This window comes from Protopterus annectens, chromosome 8.part0 (genome assembly GCF_019279795.1).
Source record: "Protopterus annectens isolate FY-2018-M chromosome 8.part0, PAN1.0, whole genome shotgun sequence".
NCBI classification, from domain to species: Eukaryota; Metazoa; Chordata; order Ceratodontiformes; family Protopteridae; genus Protopterus; species Protopterus annectens.
This window is the reverse complement of record NC_056741.1, coordinates 504,209,395-504,223,733: the sequence shown is the minus strand read 5'-3', so window position 1 is coordinate 504,223,733 and position 14,339 is coordinate 504,209,395. Positions and strand designations below refer to the sequence as shown.

Below are 14,339 nucleotides of genomic sequence, written 5' to 3'. Positions count from 1 at the left end.
TTGCTTATGGCTGGGGTCCACCAGATCGGGCACTTGCCTTTGGTGGAAAGGGTCTTGATTTTATTTGGGATTGCTTGATCCATGCAATCCTGGAGGTGCTCATAGAAAGTATTTGTAAGGGATTCAGCAGCATGGGTTGTGGTTTCCAATGGCTCAGGGGCCTTGAAGGATACCACACCAGTCTTAAGAAGTGTGAAGTTGGCTTTTGAGAAGTTCTTCACTGTGGTATTTTTTGTTGGGGGTGGGGGCGGGATGTGGATCTCCAGTGAGATTAGTTTATGGTCTGATCTCACCAATGAGGGATATACTTCAGGTGTGGAACATTTTGTCCCCATATTTGTGATGATCAGGTCTAGTATATTTTCACCTCTTGTGGGAATGGTGACAAGTTCTTCCATAGCATTTGAGTTTATGAACTCCAGGAACCTTTGGGCTAGGGTATTGGGGCTTGAGTAATGTTCCCAATCTATGTTTGAGTAGTTGAAGTCACCCAATATGATGGTGTTTGGAGAGACATTTATACTCTCCAGTGTCTTCAGGAAGGCTGTGTGGGGTTCCTGAGTTTGAGAGGGTGGCCTGTAACATGCTACAAACTGTAGAGCAGTTTTGCCTATGGTTAATTGCACCTGAATGATCTCTGATGCTTCATGAGTTGCCACCAGCCTGGAGGTGTGGGTATCCTTGATGAATATGGATACACCCCCTCCTTTTGTGGTACGGTCCGGGTTTTGGGGCCAGAACGTATGATATGAGGTAAAACCTGATAGTGCCGGGGTGCTCTCAGGAGCCTTGAACCAGGTTTCAGTCACAGCACAGACATCGATGTTCTCCATACTGAGGAGGGCTTCGAGGGCATGAATCTTGAGATTTAGACTTCTGGCATTGAGCAGCATTACCCTTAGTTTTTTTCCATTATTGTTTTCTAGGGCAGTGGGTTTAGAATTTGAGCCTTGTCTAAAAAAGGCACTATGGGGGTGGCAAGAGCCTTTGCCAATATCTGGAAACCCAGGGGTGACAGGTGCAAGACGTCCCTTGTGAAGCAGCGTGGCTTGTCAAGCATGTCATTCCAGGCAGACAGACATTGGATCCCCTTAGAATGACACCAGAAATTAAGCCAATTATTAAAACTGATCATTTTGTCTCTGTATTGTGGCATCATTCTTGGTGAAGGTAGGATACTGCTCAGGGTCAGGGTCATACCAGCCTGGGCTACATAATCTGAGAGCTCCTTTATGTCTCTTTTCATGTAGTCCAGGGAGGTATGTCTCAGGTCATTCACACCGGCATGGACAATGACTGAGTCATACTTGTAATTGCTGTGGAGTGACCTGAGTGCTTGTGTTATGTGGCAGATTCTAGCGCCCGACAGGCAGCTTACTGTGACCCTCTCCTTGTTCAGTCTGGTGAGTGGGACGTCAGTGTGTCTGACTATGGAGTCACCTATGACAAGTGTGTCTGGCATTGTGTTTGGCCTTAAGGGCTGTGACTGATTTGCACACTGACTTTGTGATCTATGTGTTGCTTGTGTTATGTCATGAGGTGGCAGTTGTTTGGGTGTCTGCTTTGGAGGCCTCTGATGTTTTGGTAGATTTTTGATCAGTGCCTCCAAGTATGTCTTTGTGTGTTTATGTGTTTGATTTGTAGTTGTGATAGTTCTATGTGAGACTGGGTTTATGGTGTGTGTGGTTACCTTCTCCTCCTGTCTGGTTTTGCCAGTCCTGAGTTGAGAGAGCTCAGCCTCCAGTTTGGCTATATAGTTGCATCTCTCGCATGTATTTGTGTTTTGTGGGAGAAGGAGAGGGTTGTCTGTGTACATGAGGCAATTGTAACATTGCCTCAATATTCCCAGATTCACCAGCTGAGCAGGAGAGGACGCTAGCAACTGACCCTTTGACATGCTAGAAGAAATGAAAAAGTTTGCTGTGCAACTGAGTCAGAAAGGACCTATAGGGAAGTGGGTACTCAAGGGGGTTTTAAGCTAGTGAAGTACTTTGTATAATATAGAAGTGCTTTACCTGACTAAAAATGCTTTAGGAACAAGTGCTGAGCTTTACAGATAGAGAATAGACTGTTTAGATTACAAGTAGAGCAGTTCTAAGGGAAAAAATGAAGAGCAGACTTTACGGAGCCAGAAATAGTTTAACCTTGTTTAACCGGCGCTGCCCGATGGTGCTCTAGTGGCAACTCCGCGCTAAATGCAGAAAAGGCAATAAGTCAGTAGTACAGGCCAGCACACTTTAGTGGGCAGCCAAACAATTAAATTAAACAGCAAACAAACACTTTTTGACTTGAATTAGACTGATTTCGACTAAAATGTACTTTTAAGTGCAGATAATAAAAAATGCAGTAAATAACTATGAAAACAGTTAAAGCTTGCTCTAGGTAAGCAGTAGAAGGTAAAACAAATATAAAAAACAGCAGGATACTTAATCAGGAAAGCAGTCGCTTTTTTTTCAGTTCTCTGTAGCCAGGAAGACTCAACAGGACCACGTGGAGCTGTGTCTGAGCATTATGGCTTCAAAAAAATGCCAGAGGCAGATTTTAACCAGGGAACTTCAAAAGAGCTAGAAATGGTCCAAAATGACCAATTACTACAGCTTCTTGTGCTGAGGTCACTTCCCTCAAGGACAGGTAGGCTATTCAAGGCTCCCCACTCCCACTGGTGAGTTAAGAATCTTCCTTCTATCCAAATAAGGCAATGGACAACACAGGAACTACAACACAGCCCAGGATACAGCAAGGCCTGTAAACTGGTCTAACTAGTTTAGGAGAGGCAGGAAAACAAGGAATATTTTTGGGGGTTTTTTTGTTTTAAATAGAAACACACAGAAATGCAGAAAAGGCAATAAGTCAGTAGTACAGGCTAGCACACTTTAGTGGGCAGCCAAACAATTAAATTAAACAGCAAACAAATACTTTTCGATTTGAATTAGACTAATTTCGACTAAAATGTACTTTTAAGTGGAGATAATAAAAAATGCAGTAAATAACTATGAAAACAGTTAAAGCTTGCTCTAGGTAAGCAGTAGAAGGTAAAACAAATATAAAAAACAGCAGGATACTTAATCAGGAAAGCAGTCGCTTTTTTCAGTTCTCTGTAGCCAGGAAGACTCAACAGGACCACGTGGAGCTGTGTTTGAGCAATATGGCTTCAAAAAAATGCCAGAGGCAGATTTTAACCAGGGAACTTCAAAAGAGCTAGTAATGGTCCAAAATGACCAATTACTACAGCTTCTTGTGCTGAGGTCACTTCCCTCAAGGACAGGTAGGCTATTCAAGGCTCCCCACTCCCACTGGTGAGCTAAGAATCTTCCTTCTATCCAAGTAAGGCAATGGACAACACAGGAACTACAACACAGCCCAGGATACAGCAAGGCCTGTAAACTGGTCTAACTAGTTTAAGAGAGGCAGGAAAACAAGGAATATTTTTTTGTTTTTTGTGTTTTTAAATAGAAACACACAGAAATGCAGAAAAGGCAATAAGTCAGTAGTACAGGCTAGCACACTTTAGTGGGCAGCCAAACAATTAAATTAAACAGCAAACAAACACTTTTCGACTTGAATTAGACTAATTTTGACTAAAATGTACTTTTAAGTGCAGATAATAAAAAATGCAGTAAATAACTATGAAAACAGTTAAAGCTTGCTCTATGTAAGCAGTAGAAGGTAAAAAAATATGAAAAACAGCAGGATACTTAATCAGGAAAGCAGTCACTTTTTTTCAGTTCTCTGTAGCCAGGAAGACTCAACAGGACCACGTGGAGCTGTGTCTGAGCAAGATTCTGCAAGCTAGTCTTCAGAAATATAAAGAGTGAGAACTGCCAGAAGCTGGTTGAAGAAGGGTTACATATACCAGAGATCAAATTGTTAACATCTATTGAGTAATGGAGAAAGCAAAATAGTTCCAAAATATTTACTTCTGCTTTATTCACTGTTATTAAACATTTTGTTTTGTAGATCATAACAACCTGTTGCAATTTTTTTAGTGATATGAGTATACTGGGCTATCTCCTTGCCTCCGGAGGAATCCATTTGCAGAATACAAAGCAACCAAATATAGATTTTTTTATATTGAATCTATCATGCAGAATGCTGGGTCAGATTAATCAGATATTTGGAATCAAAACTGATAGGGGAAATGTTAACAACAACCAACGACACTAGCTGGATATCTGAAGAAGAGGAAGAGCTGAACAGCCTGTTGATGAAGATGAAAGTACAAAAAGAAAAAAAATGGCTCCTTTGTTCAATATAAAAAATGAAATTATGCCATCTAATCCATCAATTCTGTGTAAATTGTTGGAGAAGGTTGTCACGGATTTTATTTTCATTGCCTCATCTACCTCTGCAGAGGATGGCTTGACCCATGGCATTTAAAAAATAATAAACTTTGCAAATTATATCAGTAAATAAATGAAGAAAGGAATGAATATTAATAAAGGTTTTACTTGTAAAACTGCATACAGAATGGAAGTTTGTTTAAACCTTTTGATGAATTATCAATATTTTAATGATGTATAGTAGCAATGCAATCAGAATCTGTGAGAGAACTACTGCCATTTGCTGCATTATATTATATGATATGTAAGTCATCTGGTACCCTGTTTAAGTAATATGTTCCAAAATGGTATACACAATATACCTATGACTATACTTAGTCCAGGGCTGTGATGTTTGAATGCATTTCATACCTCTGACTTGTACAGATTTTCTCAGAATATTAAGATTTTTGACTTAACATTTTTGATCTGTTCCTCATAAAATGTGCTGTTTTCTGGGAAATCATCAACAGGATTCATGTTTCTTAGTAAGGAGGGATATTTGAATTTCAGACTTCATATCATTGTGAAAATGCATACTAATGCAAAACCTCTAACACCTTTCTAAGGTTATAAGATTAATTCCCTATTTTTGGGCCCTTGCACTCCACTCATTCCTTTTGGTAAGGGGTTGAGTGCTTGAGAGATATAAATGCACTGCAAACTCTTGATAGTAAAACAATATCAGTCCTGTGTGTTTTACCAAATATGAAAGGAAACCCTCATACAGACTAAAGCAAATAACTTAAATTTAACTTGCATATCCTCCAAAGTATGAAAAAAAAAATACCAAAAACTTAGTGGCTTTATCGCAACAGAAAATGTCTCACTACTAACGTTAAACTCTCCCTGGCATAAGCACTACTCCTCCCCTGCCTTCTCTATGCCACCCCTGTCCTAACTAACATTCAGTCCACAACATTGGCCAAACTCCAACAAACATACCACAAGGCACTATTGTCTTGCACCATGGCCAAATTATGGAACTCCCTCCCACTCACAATTACCTCCGTACCATCATGCACTCACTTCAAAAAATTACTAAAAGCGCACCTAAAAACATGCTGGCTATGCCCCTGCAACTCCCACTCTACTATTACCCACCCTATCCACCCACTACCTTTCTTTCCACCCCACTAACTACCTTGATTATAGCAAGCATGGATGCTCATAAGCCTAACTACTTATTATACAGCAGGAACGTCTTATTGTAATAATTGTTAATGTCTGTTATGTACTTCGCAGATGATAAAGATTCTAGTTGTCTACTGATGTTTTATGTTCTTCATCTGTAATTATGTTTGTAATTGTTAATTGCTTTGTTGATCAAATTGTTAATTGCTATGTAAATCCAATGTAACTACTGTCTGTATATTTTAACTGTAGAGCATTTCTCCCCAGGTCTCCGCTGAAAATGGACCTACGTCCAGTCGGCCACTCCCAGTCAAAAAATGTAAATAAATAAATAAATAAATAAAATAGCTAGATTTGCACCAACTTTCCTTAAAACTTGCACCATTGCCTTGCACTCAACTCTCTCCAATGGCTTGAATTCCCCCAACAATTCCTTCTATCACAATTTCAAATCACATGCTCTATAGTATACAAACCATCTTCCTGCCCTCCTCTCTCCTCCCTGGTATCCACCTGTACCCCCACTTGTACCCTCCACACCTCAAAACAGCAACTCCTAGATATTTACCAACCAAACAAAACTACTATATAAATGCATATAGCCCAAGCTTGGAATAAACTCCCAACAAACATATGTTCCATTACACACCCTATACACTTTAAAAAATAACTCAGACTTTACCTACATAACACCAAGACTTGCAACTGTCATGACCCTACCTAGTTCCACTGCACTCTTGTATTTTGTCTATTTTTATTCTTCTGTTCTCTCCTACTCCACAGACATCCTACTCTACCTCATCCTGCTCACCTTACACTTCTCCTCGGGTCTCCATTGAAAATGGGCTTCTGGCCGAGCTGGACTAACCCAGTTAACAAATGTCGATAAATAAATAAATAACTGTTCTTTCATCATAGTCTTGATGTTCTGTACAGCTCTGTTGCCTCGCTATTACTGTATCTTCTTAATATTATTTTATCTTTGTTACACGCCATATTGCCACAGGGTAAATAATATGATACTGATTTGATTTTGTTTTGTACTCTGTCATTTGCTCACCATGTGATTTCTGTCACAATAATGTGACTCAGCCTAGAGAGAAGAAACCAGGTGATTAATTTTGACTTGATTTATAAGGACAATGCAATGTGGCACAGGTTTCTTAGACCATCTCTGGAAAGAAGATGAGCATTTGTCTTCTCTAAACTTCTTTGAGAATTATAAAAATAAGTTTCAAAAAAAGCATTTCATATTTATAGCAAACTAGCAAAGATGTAGTTAAGTATACTAAGATGATACAATAAGGTTTACTATGGCTATAATAAGGTTTATATTAGACTTATAGAGTTAAGAATGAGCAGTAACACACAATAATGAATACAGCTCAGAGATGCTATTAAAACTATTCAGGAATTGGAGAAGACTGGTTGTGAGATTGAGAATTCTGAAATAAGAGAAATGGTTTGACTATATGAACATTTATCATGGGTATGAACAGAAACAGACATGTTGATATGATAGGTGAAGTTTTAGTTGTGTTTTAAATGAGTTTGCATTCTGAATGGATTTCAGTGGTGGTGTTGGGATGCGATTCCATAGATTAGCTACACTATTTGAATATACAGAGTTACGTGCAGTATTACATAATTAGGTTATAGTGATTAGTGATGTTTCTCTAGAGCATAACATTCTGTTGAGGAGTAGTACATTAAGTTTGTAAAGGTTTGGAAATGTTCTGGCTTCCTTTTAGAATTAAAAGTAATTGTGAACTGATAATCCATGTTTCAATTCATAACAATGATTGTTGTGTAAGGTCTTGGAATTTAGAGAGAGATTTGGCAGAAGAGAATATGGTCGAGCCAGCATATGGAATAACAGTAAGATAAAACATTGATAAATATGTTGAAAAGTATGGGGACTTGTACAGATCCTTGTGAGATACCAACAGTTACAGGCAAGTAGGGAGAGAATTAATTTTTCCATTTCAGTGTACTCGGTTTGAGAGGGTGCTACAGAACCATTACAATGAAGAGTCTGTGAACCCTAAGAAAGAGAGTTTATGTAAGAGTTTCTAGTGGGAGATAACATCAAAAGATTTTGATAAGTTTAGGAAGATGATCAAAAGTAGGATCCTAGCATTTCTGTGGGTGTTGACAGTATTAAAAAAATTGACCAAAGCTGTAGTTGTGCTGTGATGACAACAGAAACTGGAAATCTAATAGAAAGTTGATAAGTTGCTTATAAATACATTTTTTTAATTTTTGGCAGGGAAGATAAAATGGCAATTGGCTCATAGTTTGAAAGATCTGTATTAATACCACCCTTGGGCAGGGGAATAATGAATGATTTTTTTTCATGATGAGGAGACGTTATCTTTAGATATGGATCAATTTATCAGAATTGAAACTGGATATTCAATAGTCTCTGCTGTGTTCATTTAGTAAACTGTTGTAGTAGGTTTTAATTTTTAAAGGTATGTTTGATGTTTTTTGTGGGAACTGGTTGGAAGGAGAAATACTGAAGGAGATTATTTGATAACGTAGGGACCACATGTGCTTGACTAGTCACCTATGACTGTTGGCTGCACTGTCTGAAGTGAGTATTGAATTGTTTGGCTATGGTATAATTTTGTTTCTGTGGGACATGACAAGTAAAATGCCAGTTCAATAAACAAACACGTATTCTTCAATTTCCTCCAAAGTCCGTATTTAGGATTTTGCCAGTACTTTACTCAGAAACATGCAAATTCAGTGTCTCTTGGGTATTTTCCATAAAGCAGATGAGATTATCTGTGTCACTAGTATATTCATCTTTGCCACCAGTAATTCACATATCAGAAATGCCTGGTGTGTGTGTGTGTGTGTGTGTGTGTGTGTGTGTGTGTGTGTGTGTGTGTGTGTGTGTGTGTGTGTGTGTATTCATTCTGAGGCAGAATATATATATATATATATATATATATATATATATATATATATATATATATATATATATATAGATAGATATATATATATTCATGCCTGAGGTACCAAATGTAAATAGCTAAACTTAATGTATGCTTTTTATTTATGTCTATTTACTTTAACTGATGATACTTATATAAGACTCATAACAAGAAATGTTTGCCATTCCAGGGAGAAGTGGAAGTCTTGCTCTGGCTGTCTGACAGCTTAGAGTTGCACGCAGTGCAGTGAAAGGTTGTATGAGTCACACCTAGATTTACAATAGGAAATTCAGTCAGCATCTGCTGCCTTAACAAACACACAACACTGCCAGCACTATTTGTGTTATATAGCATATTCATGCCAGAAGAATTGACAAATAGTAATAAACAATTGAAAGGTAAAAGCTGAAAGTTAGTTCCAGATGTTAGCTTTACCTTTCTTAATGCAATTCCATCTTGAAATATCAGGTCATTTCAAAGAATTGTACTTACCAGCATTCCTGAGTTTTTTGTTTTGAAACACAGACAGAACCACTAGTATGTTCCCAAAGATGTCCATGGTGGTTGTGAAGATCATCACAGTGGCCAGTAATAGTGTTAAACCTCCTGAGATTTCATAAGCTGGAAATGCAGTGTTGTTTTGAGCAAGCAATGTGCCATGACTTCTAGTATTGATGATTAATCTATTCATGGAAATATTTAATGAAGTATCCTTAAAATGCAAATTAACAAGACTGCCTTTTGCTGGAATCAGTCAGGGCAGTAGTAGAGATTACACTGCATGTAAAGTGTTCACTAATTTATATTTAATTATAATTAGCTGTATCCCAATTAAATGATCAGTTTTGAGTGTTAATGTCAGAATTATGCATTAAATAAGTATGTATGCTGATACTTTGGAAGCATCAGTATAAGATACAATGGCTCAGTATTTTGTTATTCAAGCATTGGTTCAGAAAGGGTTTGTTTCTTCCCTCTATCCTCAGACAGCTGGCAGATAAACAGCATTCTTGATAATGTTTAAAGCTCACCTAGTCAACTGGTTTTGTTCCAAATTTTGCAGAGCCTTTTAAATAATCATAGATGCTCCTCCTTTCCAGCTGCAATTAGTTTGAAATAGATGTGTTGAAAATATAGATGGAAAAACATGAACAGATTATAATTATCTCACTTATTTCTTGGCTCAGTGCTTTGACATTGTCAACATTTACACCACCATTATTTTTTTCTTTAAGTGAAAACATGTTTTTTTCTGTTTTGTGATAAATATTTGCTAAGGAGAAATTCTCACTAACATGAATAGCTTAAAAATAATTTGACAGATGCATTTTCTGATATACCATGTCACTGTCCCTAAAGGAAATGTAATGAACAGTGTCAAATTATTACACAAGTGATCAGAGTATTTAGAAAATAAAAGTAAAAAGCCACATCTTCTCCTGTTGAAAGAATTATAAGGTAATATTAGAATTCTTTGTTTCCTAAGCAATAATCACCTCAGTTGTACGATACATTACAATGCTACATCAGCTCAATTACAGCATTTGGGAAAGTCACTTTAGTACAGTAGATCTATGGCATGGAGGGATGTAACCTGGCTTGGATCCATATGAGCCAGGTTAGATTAATGGTTAGTTACTGGATGAACCAGCCTGGGAGTGAGAGAATTAAGGTTCAGGCCAGTACCGACTCACCATCTCAGAGGGAAGGGAGGGTTTTGTCGCACTGCAGGACCATCCTCAGAAGAATAGGGTGTGTACTTTATATGTTCAAGGATATGAGAATGAAGCAAGTTAAGCAGTGAAGGTACTCTAGCTAATTATAGCAGATGTGCATATCACATTACCTATGGTGTCCTGAGTAGTTGATATTGTACCGGGTCTGCTAGGCATCAGTCATGGACTATAGTACCATCTAATATGTCCTAGCCTTGTGCAGGATAATAGCTGAGGTCCCTAACTCTCACTGATCTACATCACCTGATCCCATGGCCAGAAGGCAAAAAAAGCTCACTAAGGAATGATGAAAGGTACAATGAGGGTTAAATCATTAATCATTTAAATAAAGATATTATAAATAATGGATATTTCAATTATATTTTCTTTTCCCAGTGTTACTCTCCCTCTAATACATAATCATTGTACATATCCTCCCCTATTTTTCTCCTACCTGTCTCATATTTCCAAATCTATTTCTGTCCTTATATTCAATTTATATATTTTTTATACTTATTTATACATCCTTTTCTCTTTTTTCTGTCTCATTCAGATACACCCCTGAAATACTTCAATAGGTTCTATCCACTGCAAATTTCCCAGTGATGCATGCACTTGGGCATTCCACAGATAGGTAGGACTTTTGAAACTCTATGGTATAAGATGCAGATTTGTATTTGCAGAAATAACAGTGGTGGCTGGTGACTTCAAATTAAAGGGGGGCTGCAGGAGACAGCTGAATGGGTGGGGTCAATGGGAAGGGGTGTGGTCAACTAGAAAGGGGAGGAGCTATGCTCAAAACCACAACAACTAACTAAATACACTGCCCTGGGTGCCAAACCGTCATTATGAGAGTCCAATCAAGACAAAATGAAGTGTAGAAGAAGAAAAATATTTCAATGCATTGGCTGCATGACAGCTTACTTAATATCTAGATGGAAACAAAAAGGTTGTGAGGCATGAAAAAACAAATTACTTTTTAAATACATTAATGGAATGCCAGTCAAAATCAAGTAGCACTCAACTCAAACCACTTCTTGCACTGCAGTTCAAATTATAATTTATACTCAGCTTTAATAAAGTACCAAGTAACATGCCGAAAGTAGAAATGTCTGATGCCCCCACTTGTAAAAATGTTTCTTATCCAAAAAAAGACCTGCTGCCTGACAACTATCTACTTGTTTCATGGGGAAAACATGATCAAAGTAAAAAATGAAAAGCAAACAAGAAATAAGCTCAAGATACATTGCTTAAAAGGATTACTGTACAGGTTATGGACCACACGATTGGCATTCTGTTTAGTTTACGGGTAAAGCCTGCAGAGATGACTGGAAGTCTCCAAGTGTAATGAGCTTCTTAAAATAATGTAATCTGTCCATTATTACAAATACTGTCATATGCATTTCAATACCCAAGGCTTATACATTATCTAGTTAAGTATTCTCTACATGGCAACAACAGAAAGACTTTCAATGTTGGCAATTCTTTAACAGTATGCCTATTAAAGCTTACTTGCATCTTATGATCTCAGCCAAGCTTACCTGATGGTCATTAAAGTATTGCTACTTAAACACAGAGCAACAGGCACTTAGGTAATAAGCATAAATCAACAGTACAAAAAATATGACAGAAACCAGACCATTCTGCAAAAATCAAGGACATATGAAAAGCCACTCTAGTACTTGTGTCTACCTTGGATGGGGGGGGGGTACTCTGCACATTTACAGTGCATAACTACTCCTTGCCTTGATTCGACACATCCAGAGTCACTACATGGGGGAGTGGAGTGCAAGAAGTATGTCACAATTTGAAATATCTCTGGCTGACTGTGATGACCCTGACACATTTGTCATACCTCTCAAACTCAGAGCAAGAAATCTGGACAAAGCCATACAAAGAAGTGGGACAAAGGCCCAAAAATAAGGACATTTTTTAAATATTGCTCTTATAAACTTAGAAAGATAATAGAATAGGTCTTGCATTAGTATGAATTTTCTGATTGGTATGAAATCTGAAACTCAAATGTCTGTGATTTGTCACTAATTTGCCAAAGAAAAAAAATGTTGCCAAAAAAAAAAACACACTTTTATGAAAAATGAACCAAAACTGTGATGTAAAAATATAAAATAGCCACACGATACAGCTGGGAACCTGTCAAAGAAGGGACACTTTAATATTAGTACTGCTAACTTGAGCAGTTGACAAAATAAAAGAATCTACATGCATTTCTGAAATAAAAGTAATCTATAACTCTGATTATTACAGTTATTTCTTAATTGTAAACCCTCCATGTTTTCTTCCAAAATTACTATTTTGCGGAGGGATTATTAGGAAGAAGAGCAATATTTTGAGCCAAAATCAGGGACAGTTAAGAGGTTTGGCTATGCCTAATTCTATAAAGCAATTTATTTGCATGTACCTCTCAACCTGTTAATGCAATAAATCTGGACAAGGCCAAATATATTGGGGGAACATATAAACAGTACTAAAACTTGCTCTTGTATAAACTGAGACAGTTGATAGAACAGGTCTTACTTTAGCATGCATTTTTCTGAAGGTTATGAAGTCTGAAACTCAGTGTGTCATTATTTAGTGACTTCATTCCTAAATGATTTTCCAGAAAACCACAAATTTTATGAGGAACAAACCAAAAATAAGAAGCAAAAATCTATTCATTCTTTGAAAATCTGGACAGTTGGGAGGTATAGTTCAGCTGGGGCTGTCTTTAAGTTTGCCGCCCTTCCCCCTCACAAAATCATGGTCGAATGGAGCCTCCCCCTGCAGCCATTCCAATGATCCATTACTTGGCTATTTCACTCCATTTACCATAAACACTAATGTGCATACTGATTTACTTCTATGATGATTTGGACTTCATTTGAAAGTTTTATTTTGCATTTTACAGCACAAACACTAAGACATCTGCTAAACAAACTTAGCATTAAAACTTCTCTGCCCTTGAAACTCACATTCATTGAAACAGCATTGAACCCCACATTCAAAGAAAATACATTTTACCAGTGGCAGAACTGCCCAATTCAGAACATCTTTCCAGTAAATAATGAAACAAAATGCATGCACCCATAATGACAAAACTGCCCAGTTCAGAACATTTCCATCATAAAAGTCTACTCAAACTTCTACAGTCCACCATTATCAGTAAATATGCAAAATTCTACAGTCCACCATTATCAGTAAATATGCACAATTCTACAGTCCACCATTATCAGTAAATATTCACACTCTCTGAAGAAGTAAAAAAGTCATCTAAACAATTCCATATTAAATAAATCTGTAACTAATTTAGAGGTTGCTGCTAGCAAACACCTTTATATTTCATGGTTTCATCGAAAAATAAAGTGTCTGATGCCCCTGAGGAATACATTGCCTATATTACATTAAAAATGATAAGCTAGTAATATTGCAATAGGAAATGGATAGCAAACCGATAACAGGCTCATAGTATCTTAACTTTTTCATTACGACAGCATTCACCCCTTGTGGGAGTAGAACCAACAACCTTCTGCATCAAAAGCAAGTACACAACCTGTTGTGCTATTAACAATGCAAGCTGACTTAGCATAAGCAGCACTAAACTTCTCTTCCCCTGCAGCTCTCAGCTCCTTGTAAAATCTACTCAATACTCAACTGCATCTCAACTTCGCAACACAAGAAATCTGGAAAAAGCCACATTTATTGGGGGGAGGGTCAAAAGCCAAAAAAACAGGGACACATTAAACATTGCTTGTATAATCTTGGAAAGTTGCTAGAATAAAATGCTGTGTTACCACCATAAATTTTACTGCCAAGGTCCCTGTGCAAAAGAGTCAGACAACATACCACTATGCCAAATCAGCTGCTTTGTGAAAGAAAAATGCTGTGTTACCACCATACATTTTACTACCAATGTCCCTGTGCAAAGCAGTCAGAGCAACATACCACTATGCCAAATCACCTGCCTTGTGAAAGAAAAATGCTGTGTTACCACCATACATTTTACTGCCAAGGTCCCTGTGCAAAACAGTCAGAGCAACATACCACTACGCCAAATCAGCTGCTTTGTGAAAGAGCGGAAGACTGAAACTCAAATGGCTATCATTTAATAAATTCAATTGTCACCATAGCTGTCAACCTCTTAGCACAAAACACCTGGACAAACCCAGTAATGAGGGAATACAGCCCTCAAACATATTCAGTGAATTCAGTTCTTGCCATAGCTGTCAACCTTA

At 37.5% G+C, this 14,339-nt stretch overlaps 1 protein-coding gene across 1 annotated transcript in view; it reads right to left on the bottom strand.

Moving 5' to 3' along the window:
* LOC122808280 (melatonin receptor type 1A-like) overlaps nucleotides 1–14,339 on the bottom strand; it is a 119,437-nt gene that overhangs the window by 55,559 nt on the left and 49,539 nt on the right. Inside the window, exon 3 of the mRNA XM_044079244.1 lies at nucleotides 8,888–9,078. Coding sequence (XP_043935179.1) covers nucleotides 8,888–9,078 — 191 coding nt within the window. The remainder of the gene's footprint in view (nucleotides 1–8,887; nucleotides 9,079–14,339) is intronic.